We start from the raw sequence: 24,384 nt of genomic DNA on the forward strand, positions 1-24,384 counted from the left end.
AATATGAGGAACCACGTAGGAATTACTGGGGGAAAACAAGAGCATTCCAAAATTTTAGAAGTGTGTGTGTGTGTGTGTGTGTGTGTGTGTAGAAAAACCAGGCAGCGGGGCATCGATTTCCCCTACAGAATTTGGCTCTGCTCTCCCAAGTAAGTACCTTCCTCTCCCAGAAACCAGCAGCAGAGTCACTGGCTCACAGCACAGGCAAGATGCAATCTGCTAATGGCTCCCCTCTTGCTTGCAATAATATTTTACTTCTAGCACACAGTAAACCTGATGAACAAAAGCAAACATCATGGTTTCAATCTCCTAAGTAAACTAGAAAACAGAGCTGCTGCATAAATAGCTGGCTTGATTTACTGCCCGTGGTAAACAGAGCTAGCAGAATCCAATGTTGGCACCAGAAGGCCAGCTCCTGTTTTATGATTTCGGGGACAACTGCATCTGGAAATATATTTCGGGGCACGGGAGGGGCTACTCAAGCAGGGCAGCAGCCAAGAGGTTAAAGAACTTGGCTCTGCTCCCGGAGGCTGCAGGGGACAGGCGCTTGCTTTCTCTCACATCAAATGGCTGCCTCCAACTCAACTGAGCCCTAGTAGCTCACCATCATAGTCTTTGAAAGTCCATAAACAAGTGTAGCCAGCATGCAACATCCCAGAAATATCTTTACCACCCTGCTCCAATAAGCAGCTTGGCTATGGGTAAACTTTTGTCACTGTGAAAATTGCAAACAATTTAAGCTGACATGGTTCCACACTAGACAACCTGGGTATTTTTAATTCTCTGCAGATCCGTTTTTTCCTATGTGCATGGATAACCAATAGTTCCCATTCTAGATGTTGTGGACTCCAACTCCCATCATCCCCAGCTAGCATGGCAAATAGCCAGGGATGGTGGGAGATGCAGTCTGAAAAAATCTGGAAGGAACCATGTTGGCTACCCATGCAGTAAACTATGTGCATGTTTAATTCTTTTCTGTCTCTTTTTAATACTTCCATGTTATTAAAGTGTACTTCCTTGTCTTGGTTGCTTAATCCCTCACTGAAATCTCTCCAGAGGGATTGGTTCAATCTCTCTGTGGTGGAATGTCGCTTTTCCGCCTCCATTGGCACAAATTTGCTTTTTCCCATCTGTATCCAGCAGTGCATTGAGGTAGATGTGGTGGAAACAAGGCTGTAAGCTTTTTGGATATGCATAGTCTCAAGGTGGGAAGATGCATACCTGCCAGGCCCATTCAGAACACCTGTGCAAGGCAAAATTTGAAAACCAAAGACTTGCTGGCCAAAAATAGCACTGGAATTGCATACTCGGCTGAAGTTTTAAGCTATGAAGTCATACTCAGCACAAGCAAGCAGAGTCTATGCACACGGCAGGATTACACAAGTTGTCAGAATGTGGCTCTTCAAGCAAAGCCCTTCTTGCTATCAGCTAACATGGCAGGTAGATCATCAGCTTTAACAATCAGATCCTTAACCCATTTCGAATCCAGAAAAATCTGGAGAAAATACCTTCAGCTTAACTGCTTTCAAGGCATCTCCGCTAACTTCAGAGATCATGCCTACTGGTTCACCTTTCATCATCTTTCTTTGGTACTAACAAAATTTTTAAAAAGTCATTACTACTAAATTTAAGCCTGGTCAAATTTTTAAGACAAGTACATGGTACTTTGTGTTGAGATTCCTGCAGTGCAGGGGGGTTGGACTAGATAATCCTTGGGCACCCTTCCATCTCTACAATTCTATTGATTCTAGGATCCATACCAGTTGATAATGAAACAAGAGTAGCACCATGTGTTTCAACTGCTCCTTTCCATCAGAAACTGAGTTCACATGGAGAGCTAAATGTACTGCTTTGGACAGGTGAGGCCAGCTCAAGAAAGAACCATTCTCACTGATGTGCTACCTTTCCATATGCAGAAAGCCTTTGATGGTGAGGAGGATTCAAACATGAGAATCTCCCTTTCCCCACCCACATCTGGGTGTGTTTTTTTACATGTACTGTCAGTCAGTCTCTCTCTCTCTCTCTCTCTCTCTCTCTCTCTCAAAGACACAAGGCCTCCCCACACCGGGAACTTATAATTTTGGGATGTTCTGGAAATCTCCGTTTCTCATATCCCTACGTTTGTTCCTAGAACAAACAGTCTGTGTGTGGTGTGTGGATCCTTGCTTAGGTGGCACAAGAACACAAGATGATACCTGCTGGATCACGGCAGAGGCTGGTCTTTGCTAAGCGTGTTTGAGATTAATGGTTTAAATGAGTGGGGTAGACTAGACATTCAGTGGGGAAACATCCCTTACCGGGGGAGCTGGGGGAGGGGGAGAGATGGCTTTGCAGCATATGCGAATGGTTTGCCAATTCTGAGCAAACCAGCAGGCCCACTGTTGCAGTCTGTTGTGTGGGTGAGAGTGGGCAAAGATTTCAGGAGACAAGATTGATTGCGCGACTCGGAGGCCTGCATTTGTACATATTTACATTGAAGAGAACCAAATGAAGAAAAATGGATGTAAAAACACACACACACACACACACACACACACACACACACAATCCAGTGTGCATTGGAAGTTTTGTGGCAGCTATTTTGTAGCACTGCACAAGAACTAAGCATTCTGGAGGAACAGTTCCATGAGGCTTGAAACATAGGATGGGGTGGGGAGGACGGACCTTCCCCCTCCATAATGGTGCCCCTGCGAAGCCAAGTACCACTCCTACAGCCTGTTGATCACCAGGATGGACTTTAATGCAGCATTTCTGCTGTGGGTAAATACAAAAAGAGAGGGGTTGGGGGCAGAATCAGGCCATTATCTGACTTAATAAACGGAAGACCAGCCTGTGATTTCACAGAAACGAAACATTCCTCCCCCTCCTGTAATATCCAGAACGAGGCAGGCCAGAACGAAGAGGAGCAGAAGCAGGGGTTGTTTATGTTGGCAGCCGATTCCAGCCCTAATGGGAAATTTCAGCTTTGGTTGCATCAGGAAGAGAGATGAGGGAGGGAGGGAGAGAGCAAGTTATTAAGGTGGGGGAGAGAAGGTATGGTATTTGAAGAGCAATGGCAACAACAAAAATGCTTACATGGCAAGTGAGAAAATTAAGAGCCAAGGCCCCAACGCTATATTAATATGCCTCATCATTAGGGAAACAAACCTTCTACACAAAAATAAAGACTTCCTGTGGGAAAGCAGGGCAAGAGGGTTGTGTCCATACTGTCTATGCACAATTAAGGCTCTGCTCCCGGCATTAAAATAAAAAGAAGTGTTATGAGATCCACAGTTAAAAGGGGTGGGAATGTCTGAGGTTCAGAGAAGTCAGGGCTTTGCACTGAGGGGGTGAAAAGCCCTTGCCTAAGCAATTATCCCATTCCCTTCATTAAAGGAAATTTGCAGTTTAAGTGGGGGCAGGTGGGAGGGACGAGGGAGAATCATTAACTCCAGCCAGCTTGCAAATGCACTGCTGCACCTGTTCACAGTCAGCCTGCGTAGATTGCACAGGTGGAGCTGAGGACCCCAACAAAACTTCCTACCAAACTTCTGTGGGCTTAAGAAAAAAGTACCATATATACTAGAATATAAACCGACTTTTTCAGCACATTTTTTATGCTGAAAATGCCCCCCTCGGCTTATACTCGAGTGAGGGTCCTTTTGGGCTGCTCCTTCCTCCTCATCCGCCTTTGCCGCTGTTGGTGGCAGCAGAGGAGGAACGAGCAGCCCGAAAGCAGCCCTTCTGGGCTGCTTGTTCTTCCTCTGCCACTGCCGCCACTAGCCTCTGCCTCTCGCCTCTGCCTCTCGGCAGCACCCTAGGGAGGCAAGGGGATGGGAGGGGCTGGGGGGGAGAGAGAAGCCCCCTCTGCTGTGTGCGCATGCACGCGCGCACACACGCACTCCGGCCCACCAGGAGGTTTGTGGTGTGGTGAACCGGCTTATACGCCAGTCAATAATTTTTCCCAGTTTTTTGTGGTTAAATTAGGTGCCTCAGCTTATATTTGGGTCGGCTTATATTCGAGTATATACGGTACCTTGACCTTTTCCAAACCACATGTGCAGCATTGCAATACATTGTGTGTGTTTGTGTGTGTGTGTGTCCTTTCAGCAGAAACTGTTTAAGAAAGCCAAATTGTGGGATTATGTAACACTGGATCAAGTGTTAATGAGCCAAGAATGCCACTGTTTGTCTAGGACCCTGAATCTAAAATTAAGTAACTCTGGACGTTACACCTTTGGGTGCAGTCCAGCAACTTCAGGGTTCCACACATTATGCCTCATCCCAACCTGTAAACTGAAAGCTCATTTGGCCAATCCCTCAAAACAAATTCAGACACAAGGGTGGAATGAGGAAGCATGTGGTACAGTCCTCTTGGAACTGTACCATTCAAAAATTCAACTCTGAAACTGCACATTTAGATGCTCTCCTAGCACCCCCACCTCCCTCCCTCCCTCTCTCTCTCTGCACATGGAAAGGTCACATTAAGATGTCCCAGCCTCCCTGACATGCTAACTTCCTACTTTTTGGTCACTTACAAAACATATAATCTTACCCAGACATTTTTGTGCAGTACAATCCCACGGAAGACTGTACCACTGCCTTTTCAGGAACATTATGAATTACTTTCAACACACCTTTGTAACAGCAATGGAATAAACAGATACATTCTTAGTCACTGACCCTCAGTTATGGCCTTTCAGGGCCCAGGTGTGAGATCTGACAGAAGTTTCAATCCAGTATTTATTAGAACAAAAATTATTTTAACTGTAACATGCCCAGAGAACTAGCAACAGAGCAGGCTAGAAAATAAAAATCAATAGCTGCACGATAAAATTAAAACCTTGGTTTATTGAGAAGAAAGGATGAAGGGAGTGTATCTGTAGGAATATGATCTCCTTAAACCCTAGATTAAAAGTAAGACGACAACAAGAAATTTAACTACCATTTAAATTTTTTTAATGGGGGGAGGGGAGTGTACAAATTATGACAATGAAACATGAAAATCAACCTAAAGCAGGTGAAAAGTCAGTTACCTGCAACAGCACAGCAAGTAACTATCACCTCCAGGCGAAAAGAAACCAAACCCTTTGTAAAAAGAGACAGTTCTTTCCATTCAGGCTATTGAATAGCAGCAAATAACTTAAGACAGGTTGGTATGTGAAAGCAGGCAGGCAGGCAACTTGTTTTAGTCTGATTTGCAAAGGAAATGTGTAGCATTAATTTATATGTCAGTAACTGAAAATTAAAATGCAAACCCTTCTTCCTCTTCAAGGTTCACATGCCCTGAACTATCCCAATGCCTCTAAAATTGTCAAGTTTTCCTACGTCAGACTCAGCACACTGGTTTCTGTAAGGAGGAGACCAAACTCAGAATAAGATGTGGTGATGGCCATCAACCTGGATGACTTTAAACGGGGATCAGACAAATTAATGGAGGATTAGGCTATCAGTGGCTATGATCCATAATGTTGATACCCTAGCTCCACTTCCCCCCAGGATCAGGGGCAGCACATCTCTGAATGCCAAACTCTGGGGAAGCGAGGCTACTGCAATCTCATGTCCTCCTCCTGGGCTTCCCAGAGACATCTGGTTGGTCATTGTGGGATTGTGGATGCTTGACTAGATGGGTCTTGGTTCTGATCCAGCAGGGCTCTTCTAATATTCTTAGGAGCCTCGGTTCCTGCACAACCAGCTCACAAAACGTGGAGTAGAATGTAGAATCTGTTTATAAAAACATACCCACCAGGGGCCACACTCATTGGCAAGAGGTGCCCTTGCCACACTTGAAAAGCAAATATAGCAGATATATAGGATGTGGGAGTCCTTTCCCCCCGCTCTATTGAAATATAGAATTGTAAGAGTTAGGAGGGACCCTGAGGAACATCTAGTCTGATGCCCTGCAATGCAGGAATCTCAACTAAAGCAACAATGACAGGTGGCCATCCAACTTCTGCTTAAAAACCTTCAGGGGAGTCCACCACCTCTGGTGGGAGACTGTCAAACAGCTCTTAGTGTCAGAAAACTCTTCCTAGTGTTTAATTGGAATCTCCTTTCTTGTAACTTGAAGCCATTGGTTCAGGTACTAGCCTCCAGAGCAGAATAAAATGATCTGGCTCCATCCATTTAGATATTTGAAGGTGGCTATCACACCACCTCTCAGTTGTCTCTTTTCCAGGCTAAGCATACCCAACTCCCTCAACCATTCCTCATAAGGCTTGGCTTCCAGACTTTTGATCATCTTGGTTACCTTCCTCTGCACACCTTCCAGCTTGCCAATATCCTTTGTAAATTGTGGTGCCCAGAAGTGGACAAAGTACTCCAGGTGTGGCCTGACCAAGATATAATAGAGCAGGACTATGACTTCCCTTGATCTGGACACTATGCAGCCTAGAATGGCTTTTTTTGTTGCAGTATCACACAGTTGACTCATGTTAAGTTTGTGGTCTACTAAGACCCCAAGATTATTTTCACATGCAAGCCAGGTGTCCCTCATCATATATTTGTGCAGCCTCTTCCTGCTTAAATGTGGAAACTTACATTTGTCCCTATTGAAATTCATTTTGTTAGGAAGCTGCCTTATGATGAGTCAGACCATTGGTCCACCTAGTTCACAACTGTCTACACCCACTGGCAATGGCTCTCCAGGGTTTCAGACTCATCTCCACCTGGAGAGGCCATTGGAAATTGAAGCTGGGACCGTCTGCATGCAAAGCAGGTTCTCTGTCCCTTAATTAGGGCACTTTCCCGCAGCATTGTGCTTGGTTGCCGGTGGCAAGGAAATCTCCACTAGGAGACTTCTGGGAGGAAAGAATTAGGAAAGTTGGCACTTCTGCTCCTTTATGCCATGGGTGACTAACATGTTCATTTTATTAATGATTTAAATGAACTCATATCCCATCCATATGTGAAAGCAGGCTAATAAAAACCATAGTAGGCTAGCAATTTTTTGTGGACTTGTTTGCAAGATGGGGAAATTTCAAACCAGAAGGAATTTAAGCTCACACAGCCATTTAATACACATGCACAAATTCAAGTCAGAGAATACTAGCCTAAGGCTATGATTCTAATATAATGTGCAGAAGGCACATCCACTCAAGAAGACCCAGTTAATTTAATGGGCCTAAGTTAGCCATATCCATTAATTTCAGATAGTCTACTCTTGAGTAGGACTAGTTTTGGCTACAACTCACCAAAACTAACTCCTCTTCACTGCCCTTGGACTGGGTTCTGGGTCAAAGGATGCTATTGGTAGGTAAAAAATTATGGGGTTCAGATGTTTAGTATTTAAATAATAATAATAATAATAATAATAAGCGCAGGCAAATTCCAAACAATATTATCCAAAACAAAAGAGAGATCCTCAGTTGTAATGCATTCTAACTGGCATTCCCAAGGTCAAATTCAAGGCAGTCACCACCAGCTAAATTAGCCAAGGCCAGGTAAATATGCCTTGGAACTTGCACCCAAGGGTACAACAAGCTGGTCCTAGCTGTGTCATGATCCCAACAAACAAGAGCCACTCTTCCACTTCAAGGCTTGTGTTGCTCTAGATTCACTTTCACTATGGGTTGCCCTTTCTTTCTTCCCTTCTTTCCTTCCTTCCTACTGTGCTATCCCATTCTTAACAATATGAAGCAAAAAAAGGGAGTGGGGTCGTTTTAGGAGGAGAAAACAAATCAAGAAAGCTTGTAAAATCAAAAGCATTATTTTTTGTCTTTTTTAAAGCACACAAGAGCAAGTCTGTGTCCGGCCCTGCCCTCTGTCCCCCCTGCCCCCACCCTAATTCTTGAGCTCTGCCTGATTGAGGAGGCAAGATCAAGCAAGAGGAAACCTGTGGGCAAGAACAGGAAGCAGAGATTAAACAACCCATTGTAGGTCAAAGGTTACTCGCAGATCAGTTACCACTAGAGGCATGAGAGGCTGACGCTCAGTTGAGACCCCAACACAGGACATCAAACAGCTCGAGCTTCAATGCCCCATCTCCTCTAACACAAAATGTTTAGGCCTCCCACAATAAAAATGTGATGCTTGAGTGGCGTCAGCACTCTGAGTTCTTTTTTTCACAGAGCCTGTAACCCTTCCCTGCCCCGCTTTTTCCCTTCTTCTAAAGGGGAGGGCACAAGTTATGTGACTTGGCAAGTTCAAAGTCCAACGAGGGTGACTGGGCGAACCTCCTTTTTCCCACCTGACTTTGCAAAAAAATGAAATATATATATACACCCACCCACACCCGTATCATTGCAGAGAGTAAATAATTTAAAAGGACTTTGTTAGAGACGTAAAACAAAAAATATCTGCTCACAACCTATTTCTTTATATATTTTTAGAAAAGCCAATGTTTGTTAGGGTGTGTGTCCATTTGTTTTGTTTTGTTTTTATTAAGAAAAGGATATAACTTTCTTCCCAGAGCCTTTGTCCAATGAGAAAGTTATTAAAATGCAGAAGTTTACTTTTCCTTTATAATTGTTTGCCCATAGCGGGGACAAAAAGCAAGAAAAACTCTGCAGGAAGCCTGCCTGCCTGGTGTATGTGATGTTACAATTAATCCTTCACGATGACAGGTCCTCGTGTCACAACACAGTAGCTCAACAGTCGTATTTCGCACCATGGAGGAAAACCTCAGAGTCCAAGTTACTCAATTAAATTAAAACCATGACTCACAATCACAGTGACACTCTCCCTGCCTGCCTCTGTTCAGAGAAATGAAGACGACAACATTTTCGTGGCAAAGAGGTTCCACCATGAGAAACCATTCTTTAATCATTTGTTGATCACCTTGATGTTGCTTTAAAAATACGCAAGTGTCCCAAGGAGCAAGCACCCAGGGACAAATATTACCTCTGCCTGCCGTTTTTCATTGCTCTTTTCCTAACCAAAAGGCAAAAAGGGAGCCTGTCCCTTATACAAGCGGCAAACAGAAACTACCAGCAGCTCTGAAAACAGAAGCTTCTAGAGATAGGAACTACTAGACCTCAACCGATCCTAATCTCCCCTGCTTTCTAAAAGGAAAGGCATTTATTTCTTATTTTCTCTAATGCAGGCACCTGCAAGATTTTCAGCAAAAAAAATAAATCTGTCAGCTGGATGGTTTTGTAGTGGCAGGAACGATCCTATCGGCTGCGAAACAAAAACTGTCATCTGCTAAGGGTTGAAGCGTTAAGTGACACACACACAACAACCTCCCGACACAGCCAGGGCAGACACCCCAACTCACCCTACAGAGACTTCTGTTCCTCAAAATGCAATTAGAATCGGCTTCAATACGGCCTTCAAGTTTAGTAACGCAAGGACTATCCTTGCAACTACTATCATCACATCATCCATTTAAAATTAGGTCTGAGCTGCGTCCCTAAACTGCCAGCACCATCTGATCAAACACGCGTTGGTAAAGTAAGCCGGTTTACTTTCTCAAGTCTATTGCTTTGAGGGGAGGAAACACACACCCGCACACATCAGCTCTGAAAACTGTCCCAGAAGCAGCTGAGTTAAAAGCCCAGCACAGGGTTAAAAGGCAACAGCTTTGTACGATCAAATGGAGGAATGCAGAGTGCCATAAAACACGCAAACACAAACAAGTTACATAAAGTCCATGGATACTTACTGTTTCCTTATTGGGAAGCAGCTCTTTTCGGATCCTGAAGAAGTTCTTCCCATACTGTCTGAGCCCTTTAATGAAGCGTTTCTGTGTTTAAAACAAAAATAGAATGTCAGCAAAGGCAAAGAGAAAATCTCTTTAACCAGCACGGTAGTTTAAAAAGTTACCGGATTAGGGGTTGCACAAGAACATGCACAAATATGCAGGTTAAGTCCCACAGAAATTGCAAATTTTCAAATTTCAGTCTCAAGTCTCAACCAGGATTCAATGATTATTATTTTTTTAAGAAACACACAGGAAAAAAAACAACCTTTTAGCTCAAAATGACATAGGCTGTGTGCTTTGTTTGGAGGGCTTTGAGAAGGCAAGCTGCTGGTTTCAGTGAAAATAAATGTTGAAAATCTGAAGCAAGATCTAATTCCATCTTAAGCTGGGGGTGGAGGAGCGAGAGAATAGTGCTTTTCCTTCTCTACAATTCTGGACAGAGAAGGGGGTTGCTGGCTGAGCTGTGAAAAGATGAAAAACTCATTCCGAGCTCAAAGCATCCAGGTTTCTTTTGAAAGTTTATATATATTTATACAGAGAGAGGTATATGGAGAAAATTTCCAAATAAATCTCTTCCAGGAAAAGAAATAAGACTGCTTTACTATTCCCCACCTTTTTGGGGGGAGAATCAGTCCATATTTAGTTCCAAAATCCAGGGCTGCCAAAGACTTCCGTTTGGGCTTCCCAAATAATCCAGTTTGGCAATGATTGAAAACAAAACAAAAACAAACCGCAACACACAAAATACAGCCCACCCCACCTCCCCAAAAAACTCAACACTTCTGTGTTTGCAGATTTCTCGGTTCCAACACTCCTCCCCTAAATACACAGAGAGTGGGAGCGTGGGGGTGGAGGGGAGAAAAGAAGAGTTTCAAAGTGATGTTTAAATCCGGATCGAAAAGAGAGCCGGAGAAGGAGCAAAGGGTTTTTCAAAGCTCTCCCCCACCACAAAACACAAGTACGCGCGCACACCGATTGCACAAAAATGACTGACGTACAAACTGACACACACACACACACACACACACACACACAAACAAACAAACAAACACACACCCTGCGGAGGGGTGATTTCCCTTCTGGGAGGGGGAAGAGGAGGAGGAAGAAGAAGAACTCCCAAGCAACAAACCAGCCGCCGCCAAAGCAGAGAGCAGCGTTTCTCCTTTGCCTGTTTCAGCCGCTGCTGAGAGTGGAGGGGAAGAGTCAAAATCCGGATCTCCAAGTAGGGGCGTCCTGCATGGAGGTGGCAGCGGAGGAGGCAGCCGGAGGAGCCGGGGATCGCTTGTTACCCGGGGAGGCTCTGACACTACAAAAGGGGAGGGAAGAGGCAGCGGCGGCGGCGGCAGCAGCTTAACATGTGATCTGAGCTGGGCTGAGCGGCAGAAGGGAGAAAGAGAGAAACAAGAGGCACCGGGCGAGCTGCAAAAGGCGGCCTGGATCACCTAGGCAGACTCCCCGCAGCAAAGGCTGTAGAAGGACCGTTAGCAAGAGGGGCAGCCGACGCAAGGGCACCGCAGAGGTTCCTGGGGTGCAACTCTCATTATTCCCTGCTAATACCACCAGGCAATAAAGGTAAAGGGACCCCTGACCATTAGGTCCAGTCGTGGCCGACTCTGGGGTTGCGGCGCTCATCTCGATTTACTGGTCAAGGGAGCCGGCGTACAGCTTCCGGGTCATGTGGCCAGCATGACTAAGCCGCTTCTGGCGAACCAGAGCAGTGCACTGAAACACCATTTACATTCCCGCCAGAGCGGTACCTATTTATCTACTTGCGCTTTGACGTGCTTCTGAACTGCTAGGTTGGCAGGAGCAGGGACCGAGCAACGGGAGCTCACCCCGTTGCGGGGATTCAAACCACCGACCTTCTGATCGGCAAGTCCTAGGCTCTGTGGTTTAGACCACAGCGCCACCCGCATCCCAGAACCACCAGGCAAGTGAGTGCCAAATCTAAGTGCAATATAAATGCTGCCGCTTGTTAGGATGATCATGGCAAAGTGGCTCACATGCATTAATGCTGTAATGCAGGGGCGGCCGACTGAAGTCCTCAAGATGCTGTTGGACTCCAACTCCCTAGCAGCCAGCACGACCAATAATCAGGATGGTGGGAGTTGTTGTCCAACAACATCATGTTGGATATCCATGATGTGCTGATTCTAACACCCAGCATTACAGAAGGGTGGGCTTAGACCAGGTGTGGGGAACCTCCGGCCTTCCAGATGTTGTTGGACTGCAACTCCCATCAGCCCCAGCAAGCATAAGCAATGGCTGGGGATGGTGGGGATTGTAGTTTAGCAAGATCTGCATGGCCAAAGGTTCTCTACAGAGGAAAGGAAGGAGACTTGGCCCGAATCCCATACTTATTTAAAATATGTATATCCTGCCTTTCTATCTGCAAGGCGGTTTAACACCACAAACATGAAGCACAAAAAAATAATACCACCACAAACCCAATCACAAGTCAGTCTTAGTGAGTTTATGGCCGGGGTGGGGTGGGGGGATCAAACCTAGGATGCTGCAAAACAAAGATTTATACAAATCCAATAGCAACATACAGGGAGGAAGAAATGTTTTATTCTGAGTTGACCACAAGATAACCATTTCCCTGAAACCTCAAAAAACCAACAGCCAAGTGCTTAATTAAAATAGTAAAATATATTTAATAAACTTGTCCAAGTATGTTCAGAAATCAAATAGGTTACTTGTGCTTTCCCCCCAGGGGAAGAGTTCTAGGTCATTGGAAATATCAGCACTGCAATGATTTACATTTGATCCAGTCTCTGTATTTTAGGAAGGGTTTGGCTGGATTCTGGCCACTGCAACTTTCTACCCCTCTGTCATGGTCCCATTGCCTAGTCTTCTGGTCTAGCACTAAATTCTACAACCTATATTGTGGGAAGCTGTCGCCTGAACATGCCTTCATGCTCCGAGTTAGTAAGACACCTATCCATCAAAGCTTAGACACTAATTAACACATTGAGCATACCCATGGCACACATATCAGAGCAGGTCTTCCGAGGGGGAACTCTGGGGTTTTTGTTCTGCAAGAGGGGCTTCGGATCTTTAAAGGAGAATTGCCAACACTTTCATTATACAAATTCCCAGCACTCTTTGGGGGGAAGCCAGCAGGGGTTGCCATCCTTTGTGGGCCCATGGGTACATTTACAAACAGGAGAAATTCTCATGGGCCCTGCACACACCACAACCCAACACACATGTCTACAAAGATGTTTCTTTAAGGCCTACTTTCACTGGGAGACGGGGACCCTCCAGGCACAAGGGAACCCCTATGGGTGCCCATGCTAGCAACTCATGTAGCATTGACACACCCCGGTGTTTCCTTCTGCTTATTGTTTCTTTGTTCTAAAAGAGCAACAGACTGCTAGGTAGCCAGCCACCTAACAGCCATTTTCATTTTTTGAATGTAGCTCTTAGTACCCAAGAGTGTGAATGAAAAGGCTCATCAGCTGTCTTTATTACGGACTTGTCTGCATATAATCCACTAAAAAGTCTCCCCAAATAAAGTCTATTTTTAATCCATCTAGAGATCTCACTCAGAAAGTCCTTCTAAATTTTATGCAGGGGGTGGAGGGGGCCATGTAGCCATAAACACAAACATGGATCAGTTCGGATTTTGCTACAGAATACGAGTAGATTGTGTTGGCTGAGAAAGATTCTCGTTTTAATGGGAGTGGGTGGGGAGGTGGTAAAAAAGAAAGAAAGACCTTAAGTCTAAGTAAGTGGGGCTGCCAGAACAAACCACTGGGTTGCATCCAACTTATGTCCTACTAGAGCAGACCTGCTTAAATTAATGAGCCTAAGTTAGTCATGTCCATTTACTTTGATAGATAGGATTAACACTGGGTACAAGCCATGGATCTCTAAGCACCATGGAATTTGCACCATTGGGATGGTGGTAGGTGGTAGCTTCTGTTCTTTCGTGGGCTTGTGCGACTCAGTTGGCTGGTCCACCTGGCTCCAGCTAGAAATGTTCTGAAATCAGATATGTCTAGCAACTCTACCTGCTGCTGTGACAGAAGGCCAGAGGTTTATTTTTAAACAGAGGAGCAAAAGCAACCCAAAGAAACGTCCCTCTCGCAGAGACATAAAACACCAGGCCTCTTCCTTAAATAACCATCAGCTTCCACCTTCCTGTCCTACTGGTGAAGCTCTATTACCCTTGGTTACTGCTTCCTGTAGCTTGGGGACCATTTTGCGGCTTGCTCTACTCTGACCCCAGTTTAATCCAGCAATTTCCAAGGTTCCCAAACCTCAGTAATCTCCCCGCCAAGGAACGAGATCCTTCTTCTCCTGTGCATTACTCTTGTGGTTTGCATCCTCATTTGTTAAATGCATTATGACAGGTTATTTACTTTGGCCCACAGAGTGGGGAATTGCGGTTGCTTCCCCTCCCCGCAAAAGAATTTAACAATTGTACCAGTATGGGGGGGGGGGAGTTTCACAGTTCAAATAAATCTTCTTCTTCTTCTTTTTTAAAGAAATGGGCCTCCATTTATTAGACCCTATATGCAAGGGGGATCCAATGAGCCCCCCCCCCCAAGTTTTGTACTACAATCTCCATCAACAGCCCTATTAGACATGCTGGCTGGGGCTGATGAGAGTTGTAGTCCACAACATTCGGGGGGGGGGGGGGGAGACGGGAACGGACGGACCGGACCACATTGGCTATCCCTGCTATAAGCTGTTTCACACCTTCAGAAAAACTCCTCCCCAATTTGCTGAGTGTTTAAGTGGATTCTGGGGCACATTTAGGAAGGGGGAAGACCCTTAACAGTCTTGCATCGTCTAAATTGTATAGATGCTAGAATCCCACAATTGTTTTACATTTACAACACAACTCTGGGCCGCTTCTCAGTAAAAAGCATAAACTTGTCCAGCCTTTTCCAGTCTCCTGATGTCTTGGACTACACAACCAATCAGGCCTGTCTCTGGTCCAGAGCCTGCAACACTTGCTTGAAAATGTGGTTATCCAGACCACAAGTCCACCTATTCCAGCATATTTTTATTTATTTATCTCACCTTCCCTCCAAGGAACTCTAGGTGACATACATGGCTCTCTTCCCCCCCATGGAAATCCTACAAGATGGGTTAGGCTAAGTAACTGTGACTGGCCCAAGGTAGTCCAATGAGTTCCAAGGCTGAGCAGGGATTCAAACCCTGGTCTCCCAAGTCCTAGTCTGACACTGGCTCCCCCTCTTCTCAAAAGTTACAACAACTTGCAGGAGCTAGTTCAGGAATCTGTGGCCCTCCAAGTGTTAGTGGACCACACAACTCCTCTCACCCGACGATTGACCATGCTGGCTGGGGCTGAGATGTGTTGGGAGTCCCGATAAAATCTGGGGAGCGCACAGGTTCTTTACCACTGTGCTAGATCTTCCTCTAGATTTTGGTCACACCTTCCTTTTGCCTGTCCTACTTCTACCATTTCAATGGGTGCATACTCAGTTTGCATGGGAATTGGCTGGACCTGTTAGTCCTCACCATTATGCTGTTCCCTAGAAAACATGCAATATTCCCTTGCGAATCAGTGGTCATGGGAAAACTGTCTACTAGGGGAGTTTGTCGGCCATCACTAATCTTATTAATGAACCCCTGGTAACATTCTGCAAGGAACTTCAGCATTCAGCAAGGCTACTGGAAAATACTGTTCCTGGCAACCCTAAGATTACTGGATAGAAAAATGTTTTTAGCTGTTTTTAAAAATTTCGCAACTGCTTTTAAATGTTTCAAATTGTAATTGTTTCGGGAATGTTTGCAACTGCTTTGTATTTGTTTTTAAAATGTGTATCTCAGATATAAATTCAATAAATCACCATCATCTCATACCACACTTTGCTTTTAAAAGCCCTTGTCGATTTCGGAAGCTAGTTTGCCATGTATCATAATGTGCACAGATTATCCAGAGACCCAAGCCCAGAGCCTTTTCAGGTGCACACAGCCGGTTGTGCACTTATTAGGAACCTGGCTTAAGTTTTTGCGGATTAGCCATCACCATCATAATTATTATCAATGCATATTTCAACTCCGCTCTTCTATTCAAATCAATATTCAGAGCATCTTACAAAAGATAATAGGGTTTCCCCCCGGCTTTCCATCACATGTATGTTGAACTTTTGGAAATTTATTGTGTCCCTGGAAAAGCAGAGGGCAGAGAACGAAAAGGACACGCTAGCTGTTGATCTCTGTTTTTGATAACTGATTAACATGCCCAACTGTGGATTTACCTCAGGAGCATCCCTGGTTCAATAATTTAAAGCTCTGAATTGCTTCTGTTGCACACCGCAGGGCTGGATGAATGTGAGCCATTTAAAGATGAATCCATCTTTTTATAAAAAAAAAAACACTAGTTTAACAAAGTGGCAACAGTCAACTGACAGATCTGGAATGCAGATTTAACAGGTTATCCAAAAACCTTGATGGAATGTTAATTGTTGCGTTTAATCACAGCTTGCGACAATTACGGTTTGCATCCAACCAAGTCCTACTCAAAGCAGACCCACCAATGGATCTAAGTGAGTCAAGTCCATTAATTTCAATGGGTCTACACTGAGTAGGACTAAAAGTGGACACAAAAGTGTGCTCGTATTTTATTACACACAAGTGGAAACTGCAATGAAGTGCTTCACGGCCCCTGAGCAAGTGTAATCCTCAGTGGGCTGTTTGGGGAGCTTTTTTCTCCACCCCACAAAGACTCTATCCCTAAAGCCTTTTTGTACTTCTGCAAACCTGGGGTCTCTCCCATGTCTTCTGATACCTCTTTTGTTGTGGAAGGTGCCTCTTGGCATACAGAAGTAATGCCACTGAACACATGCAATGGCTTCCCCCAAAGAATCATGGGAACTGTAGTTTTTAAGGCTGCTGGGAACTGCAGCTCTGTGAAGTGTTTATAGGACGGGAGGGGGTGCTGTGCTATATAGGCACATTAAATGTATGGTGTGTACTCAAGGACAGTCAAGGCAGGTTGCCAGCCTAGAACTAAAAGTTTCATAAATGTTCTCCACTCATATGGCACTTAATTTTGATATTCAAAATAATAATTCACTGGAAGGTGGCTTTTAAAGGACATGGCTGCCTTCTAGGAATGAGTTACACAAGTTATAAGCCAATATATAAAATATCTACTTTATAATATCCCATCTCTGCTCCCGAAAGCTTTTTCCTCTTTACATTTTCTGCCTCCTCTGTTTAAACATTTGCAGTAAAAGCAATCTTTGAATTATTTTCATATTCTACTCCAGGGAAAACTGAAATCGCTCCAGAGGAACAAAATAAATAAATAAATGCAGGAATCTATTTCCCACAGCAATGATATGCTAAATCAGGAGTGGGCAAAATAGAGCACACCTACTCCCCCCCCCCCGGCCCCACCACACACACTACAAAGAATTGTATCTGGTACACATGCTGGAGTTTAATTCAAGTCTTAAGGTGAGTAAAACCACAAAGGCAGGAGGAAAACTATTCATTTGTTCCAGAAGGTAATGAAGCACAAAGTCAGTTTCTAGACCAGGGTCGCTGCGCATTTTTGCTGAAATCAACAGGTGCTTTTCCTTCCATCAATAATTTTACTTCATCTTAAATTTAGTATGCTGGCTGTTTAGCCATAATAATAAATATGCATTCATTTATTCAGCTCATCTTACAAGAAACAGATGTGTATACACACGTAGGGTTGTTCATGTGTTACACTGAACAGGCACACAATCCATTTACACAATATCTATACTGATTCCTGTTCATATTTAACTGTGCACCATCCGTGTACACAACAGCTGAGCTGTACAAACAAGTATATGCCCTTTTTCCACAAAGAGACAGCTGGTCCCTGAGTCCAGTGCAACATGGGAACAAGCCTCCAGTCTAGAAACAAATGTGGGATAGCCACCTCTGAATCTTCACTGACAACTCAAGGCAATACAGATTTGTAAAGGGACCCCTGACCGTTAACTCCAGTTGCAGACAACTCTGGGGTTGCGGCGCTCATCTCGCTTTACTGGCCAAGGGAGGCGGCGTTTGTCCGCAGAGAGCTTCCGGGTCATGTGGCCAGCATGACAAAGCCGCTTCTGGCGAAACCAGAGCAGCGCACAGAAATACCATTTACCTTCCCACCAGAGTGGTACCTATTTATCTACTTGCACTTTGACGTGCTTTCGAACTGCTAGGTTGGCAGGAGCTGGGACCAAACAACGGGAGCTCACCCCATCGCAGGGATTCGAACCACCGACCTTCTGATCGGCAAGCCCTAGGCTTTGTGGTTTAGACCACAGCGCCACCCATGTCTCTAATACAGATTGGTACTAGAAGCTAAAACCAATTCCCCTAGTAACCAGTTCCCATGGACCTCCTTGGGCTACGGATATTTGCAACAAGCAAGTGGTCCAGGGCCGAGCCCTGAAGACAGCTTAGGAAAGAAGAAAACAACATAAACACCAGGGATGTATTTACAGGCGCCTGAACTCTGGCAGCAGCAATTCCTAAGGTATGCCCTGCCTAGAGGGATCAAAGGCCTTCTGTTGCATCTCAGGTCAAGGCAATCACCCCTCTAAAATGTGTAGGGGTGGTCAGACAAAGAATAAGCCCCTCACCTCGTCACCCCCCACAAGCACCCGTTACTGAAGACAAAAGTATAAGGCGGGGAGACAAATCTTTTTTGTGAAGAAAGGCCGCTGCTCTTCACAAACTCTTCTGCTACTACTCTTCAAAAAAGATGGCTGCCCTATTTCAGGAGTGGGGAACCTCAGGCCTAGGGGCCAAATGAAGCTCTTCAGAGGCCCTCTCTCCTCTTCCCAGTGCTGGATCAGGCCAGTGGCCTATCTAGTCCAGCACCCTTAACTCACAGTGGCCAACCAGATGCCCTAAAGGAAAGACCGCAAGCAGGATGAGAGAACAGCAGCACTCTCTCCATTGGTGTTTCCCAGTAGCCAGTATCCAGAAGCACACTGCCCCTGACAGGAGCAACACTAAGCTGTCTTTAGTACTTTAAAATAACCGCTGAAGAATGAGCAATTTACTGTGGAAAACAGGTTCATCATCATCAAACCTTTTATTGGCATCACATCCAAACATCCAAAACAAAGGAAAACAGGTTGGGGAGGGGGGAATTAGGCGAGTCGGATCTGCCCCAAGCTGACAATTCTCAAAATGCAAGTGGGGTTGGGAGGACTAATCCATCCCACCTGTGTCTTAAAATATTTGTCCATTTACAACAATTTTCCTTTATAAATGCTCCGCCTGCTTTTCTTTTCAGGAGAGGACGGTGGCAGGTAGTGATAAATATAAGCAAGATTTCTGTGCCCTCACAGAAATTAATGCTTGCTGAAGGCCCCATAAAAAGAACTGGTCGTCAAGAGTTAAAAACGCAAACACAGCGTGTATCTGGGTAGCACTTTTTTATTTTAAAAAAGCAGCATTAAGAAATTCTGTGGCTTGATGGATCAGCGGCCATTGTAGATAGACAATGCAGATATGTGCTTTGCAAAAATGGTTGCCATGGCTATTGAAGGGCTAGAACACAAGGCCTCCTAAAGCCATTTTGCAAGCTGACGCTCCCCCGCGTTCCCTCCGCGACATAATTTATTAGGTTCTCTGGTATCCCTGCCACGATGTGTAAACAGGGGGGCTATAAATAACCAAGAAGCGACTAGAAACAAGCATGCTAATGTTTGCATATGTGTTACTTGTAGGCCCCATATTTTATCTGCCGAAACAAATGGCATGACAAGATACACAAAGCCATTATGTTCTGACTAACGGAGCTCAGATGGCATGTTTATCAATGTGGCGATAATGCCATTCCGGAGGCTGAAGCTAAGGTTATGAACCAGGATTTCCATTATCGAGGGATTAGAATTTGCCAAGGAAGGCTGCAACCAAGTATTAAAATCCAGCACCAAGGAATCTGCTGGGGGTTTTTTTTTTGGGGGGGGGGGGTTGTTAACAGAATTATTTTGTTGCTAGTGCAAGCCATCCCAGACCTGCAAGTTTTTTCAGCGTGCTTAAAAATTCTGATTTGCTACTGAGCTCCATCCAAGGAACTCTAGCTATACAAATGCGATGAAGGAAAACTAACCTTGCAATGAAAAGTTTGCAGAACTCCGGATGGTGGCACCCAAGAAGACGAAACAGAGAGGTCTCTACCCTGGGCATTGGAAAGGTGTCAGGTAATTCTAGCAGCCTCTAATAAACCCATAAGGGGGTAGGACCAAGAAACATGAGGGACAAAGCTAATGGTGGCTACTGGCTATGATGATGGCCATAGTCTACCTTGACTGTTGGAGGAAATATGCCCCTGAACGCCATTTGCTAGGGAAACAAAAGCGGGGAGAGATGTTATTGCACTCAGGTTCCGCTTGTGAGCTTCCCTAAGGCATCCGATTGGCCACTTTGACAGCAGGATGCTGGAGTAGATGAGCCTTTGTTCTTGGGTTTTGGTTTTGAATAAGGTCTCATAAATGTCAACTGAATCACTTCTTCTTTTCCTTACTAAATATGCCCCTCCAGGGCGTTTGCAAAAATGATGTATTAAAAAAGAGAGAGAGCAAATGTCAATGTACTTGTTAGTAGCACATAAACACACTCACAAACACACCTCCAGCTTTGAAACAAAAGTGTTATAAGCCTTAAAAAAAAAAAAGGTGTGTACCAGCTGCAATGGATTAGCTTGGAATAAAAATGATAGCATTCGTATTGGTACAAAATAAAGAGTGTACACAATAGGTTTTTCTGGTGGGTCGAAACTCATATTTTTCACTTTGCATGCCAAAGAAGTATATGTGCCCTGGCAGTTTCCCCACAGACTACACCACTGGCATCACTTGTCCAGGCTTGGAGAATTGTAGCATATTACTCATATTTTGGTAAATGTGTCACTGTATTTTCTTGCCATACAGAAAAATCTAGTAAACCTTAAAAGAGAGAGAGCTGTGCACAAAAATTCCTTGATGGGACGACCAGGCAAGGGGTCAGGGATTTTTCTACAATGCACATAGGTTAATTCCTTCCTTCCTTCCTTCCTTCCTTCCTTCCTTCCTCTCTCTCTCTCTCTCTCCCCCTCTCCAATGATGAACATGGCTACTTTGGCGCAGGCAAAGTGGGCCAAAGAGCCTGCAGATTTGTGTTAGGGCAGTTTCTATGGGTGATCACCTTTATTATAGCTTTCCATAGGCATTTGGCTGACCACTTTGAGAACAGGATGTAGGACTGCATGGGCTTTTATCCTGATCCTGCAGGATTGTCTTATGTTATTACAGGCAGGCAATGAATTTGGCATCAGGTGCCCTTTCAAACGTGTTGTGACAGGGGAGATTATTGGTTTGTTTTTCTTCTTATTTTTATTGTGTATTTTGTGTTTGTGTTGTTGTGAACCACCCTGAGATCTATGGATGAAGGGTGGTATACAAATTTAAATAATAGTAATTGTTTTTATTAGGAAACTGAGTTTGTGTGATCTGGGTTACAGGGTAGGGTGTCAATCTGGGAAAATTAATTTAGTTTAAGATGACTTTATCTAGCGATTGTGCTTGTACTGAATGGGGAAACTGATGTGATCTGGAGGAAACGGTGGGGAAATTTGTTGGCTTGTCTTCTACGACATTAAAAGCCTAAATTTGCATTTCAATACGTACCTTAACATAGGCAACTTTGTGTTGATAGGCTCGCGGTCTGAATCATTTAAGTATGGAGTACCGTGCAGTAACCCCAAGTGCCAGGGGCTGGAAGAGACTCTCATATACACCTCATGTACCAAGGTGTATTGTGTACATTCATATCGATATACACATGATGTACTTCTTGTTGAAGCAATCTTGATGCTGTAAATATTTTTAACTTTCTTTTGTTGCTGTTTTGGGGTACATTGTCTGGGTGAAGTCCAACTAATGGCGTCTAAGGGGTGCCTTCCTCAAGCAATGGGAGCAAACAGCAATGCCGCCACCTCTCTTTGGAGTTGGTACATTCCGTCTACTCACATGCACAGCCAGGCTGTCATTAAAATGGCCTCCCTCGGGGGAATACCAAAGGAGCCCAGGATGGTAATCGGCTCCACCTCCATGGCGCTAAGCTGTTGAGCCTTTTGTTCCCAACAATAGGCCTCCCGCCGAACCGCCCCCTCCGCCCGCCTGGAAATATTGGCAATAGGCAGGCGTGAGCACAGCTGTGTGTGAATTACATATATAAACAGATTAGATTTGCAATATTTACGCCGCACACAAACACATTAATAAGCGCATTTGCATACATACTTGGCTAAAATCAGATGGCAGGCGGGTAACCTTTCTTGCCCAGGCATATTCGTTTTGGATTATTGTGGAAATATAAACATGCGTGCGTGTGCATGTGGGAGAGTGCGTGCCTGGGTTAATGTGACCTGAACGCAAGAGAGGGAAGAGGCATGAAGAGCAGCAACTGTGCACCTGGCAGGCATGGAGAACGTGAACAGACTGATGGCACAGATAGGGGAAGCCTGTACGCTGCCCAAGCGGGGGGGGAGGGGGGCAAAGTCAGGTGGAAGATGGTGAATTTGCCAGAGATCTTTTGCAGATCTGCCAATTCAAAACGCAAACAGTGCACCCTGACCAGGCAAATGTATAAAACATTTAGGGAATGTCCACAGCTCAGTAGGAGAGCACCTGCTTTGCATGCAGAAGGTCCCGGGTTCAATCATTGGCATATCTAGGTAGGGCCAGGAGAGAGACATACACACACGCTCCAGTCTGAAGCCCTGCAGACCAACTTTTGTCAACCTGGAGCCCTCCAGATGTTTTGAGTCGCAACTCCCATCATCACTGATCAGCGGCTGGGTGGGGCTGATGGGAGTTGTTGGACCTGGAAGACACCAAGTTGATGGAGGCTGGTGTAGGCAATACTGAGCTAGATGGACCAATGGTCTGACTTGGTATCAGGCAACTTTCCATGTGTCATGTTCCTAAAACACTCTGTTGATGTCAGAGTCTCAATCATAACTTTGTGACCAGAGATAAGCAGGGAACAAAATGTTTCAGACTCGTTTGAAATTTGACATCAATACGTACTTGGAAAGAGGCAATTAACAGAATTCCCTGGGTTCTCTGGAGGTTGTGTGTGTTAAATGTGTGCTTTCATGTACACAGTTGCAGGTATTTGTGCATGTTCTTCACCCAACTTGCACTGAACTAGTTGTCAATTCCAACCTGCCACCCCTGTATTATAGACCTCCCTCCTAAGGCTGACTTGTTCAAAGACAAGCTCCTTTCAGGACTGTTGGGAGTTGGCCTTAGGAGATCATAGAGTAAGTTCACAGAAGGACAGGAAATGCCCATGGAATTGATTAAAATCCACTATTATTATTATTATTTTCTGCTGGGGCAGTACAAAACTGCTTTCATGACCTGCCTTGAACCTTCAAGACAGAACAGGCAGCCAGTATGTGGTTTAGCTTTCAGAGAGTAGGACAAGAACCGGAAAGACCTAACTTGGTTCAAATCCCTATTCATCTCTCTCTCTCTCTCTCTCTCTCTCTCTCTCTCTCTCTCTGCCTAACCTACTACACATGGTTGTGCAGATAAAACGAAGGTGGGGAGAAAAGATTCCTGAGTAGCCACTCTTCAGATCCTGGGGAAAGAGTGAGATTTGAATGTAAGAAACAAGTACACAGGTGTATATGTATACACATCTTTATATATCCACCACTTCCTATTCCACTCAGCAAGGAATTTAACTATTTCTCCCTCCCCACTAAAATGCTTTCCTCAAGCGTTATCAGACTTAAAGTCAACAAAGCTCAGGGGCAATTGGCTCTAGACTGCAGTCTACCCCCATCCTATTCCTCTGGTTTAGTCCATCTTTAATTGAGACTTTAACTGCTGGAAGTTGATGTTAAAGCAGAGGGTGGGGGGAATATTTTTTTTTTTTTAAAATAAGGTTGCTCAAGCTGGATTTCATTTATCAAAATATAAAAGGGGGTTTGAGAACTGGTCTCCTTCATGTCACAATAAGTCACGGTTGGTATCTGTATTCTGTCTGAATTGATTTTATGTATGGATTGTTGTGGCTGTTGTTTTACATTGGTTTTTATAGAAATACATGCTGCTTAACTGTTTTTATGCATTGCTTCCAACTAAACCTGCAGACACATTAAACATTTAAAGCACATTTCCTCCCCCAACCCCCCAAAAAAGAATGCTGGGAATTGTAGCTCTATGAGGGATACGCTACAGGTCCCAGGATTCTTTGAGGGGGAGCCATGTGCTTTGAATGTATGGTGGGGATGCAGTCTAAGTCCTACTCAAAGCAGGCCTAAGTTAGCCGTGCCTAATAACTTGGGTGGTACAATCCTTTATATGCAAATGTCCAATATATCTTTATTGTGTTGTGGTTTGTTTCGGGATGCCTCGTGGGAATGGATTCATAAACAAAATGAAATAATATGGATTACGGCAGCCTTCCCCAACCAACTGACCTCCAGATGTTTTAGAATATTACAACCAGTAGAATAAAACACCTGGAGGGCACCAGGTTGGGGAAAGAATGCCTCCCACTTTGCTTCGAACAAATTGCACTCTGGAACCAAGCTTTGTTCTTGCCTTCCCAACAACGGTGTGCTTGAGCAGAACGAAACTTAAGCCTGTGGTCTGGGCATTATGCTGGGCTTGTTGCTCCTGCTATAGGAGGGGCGAAGTGGGAGCAAGCAGCTCGCTTGTGGCAGACCATCAACTGTGGCTTACGGAGACATGTGATTCCTGCCACAGAACATCCCTCTATTCTAAGGC

At 44.7% G+C, this 24,384-nt stretch overlaps 1 protein-coding gene across 19 annotated transcripts in view; it reads right to left on the bottom strand.

Moving 5' to 3' along the window:
• RERE (arginine-glutamic acid dipeptide repeats) overlaps positions 1-24,384 on the bottom strand; it is a 334,725-nt gene that overhangs the window by 61,943 nt on the left and 248,398 nt on the right. For all 19 annotated transcript variants that reach the window (XM_081015978.1, XM_081015983.1, XM_081015982.1 and 16 more), the window contains one exon: positions 9,584-9,664. In XM_081015978.1, coding sequence (XP_080872104.1) covers positions 9,584-9,664 — 81 coding nt within the window. The remainder of the gene's footprint in view (positions 1-9,583; positions 9,665-24,384) is intronic.

The sequence above is a fragment of the Podarcis pityusensis genome (genome assembly GCF_964106645.2).
Source record: "Podarcis pityusensis genome assembly, chromosome: 8".
In the NCBI taxonomy this organism is placed as follows: Eukaryota; Metazoa; Chordata; class Lepidosauria; order Squamata; family Lacertidae; genus Podarcis; species Podarcis pityusensis.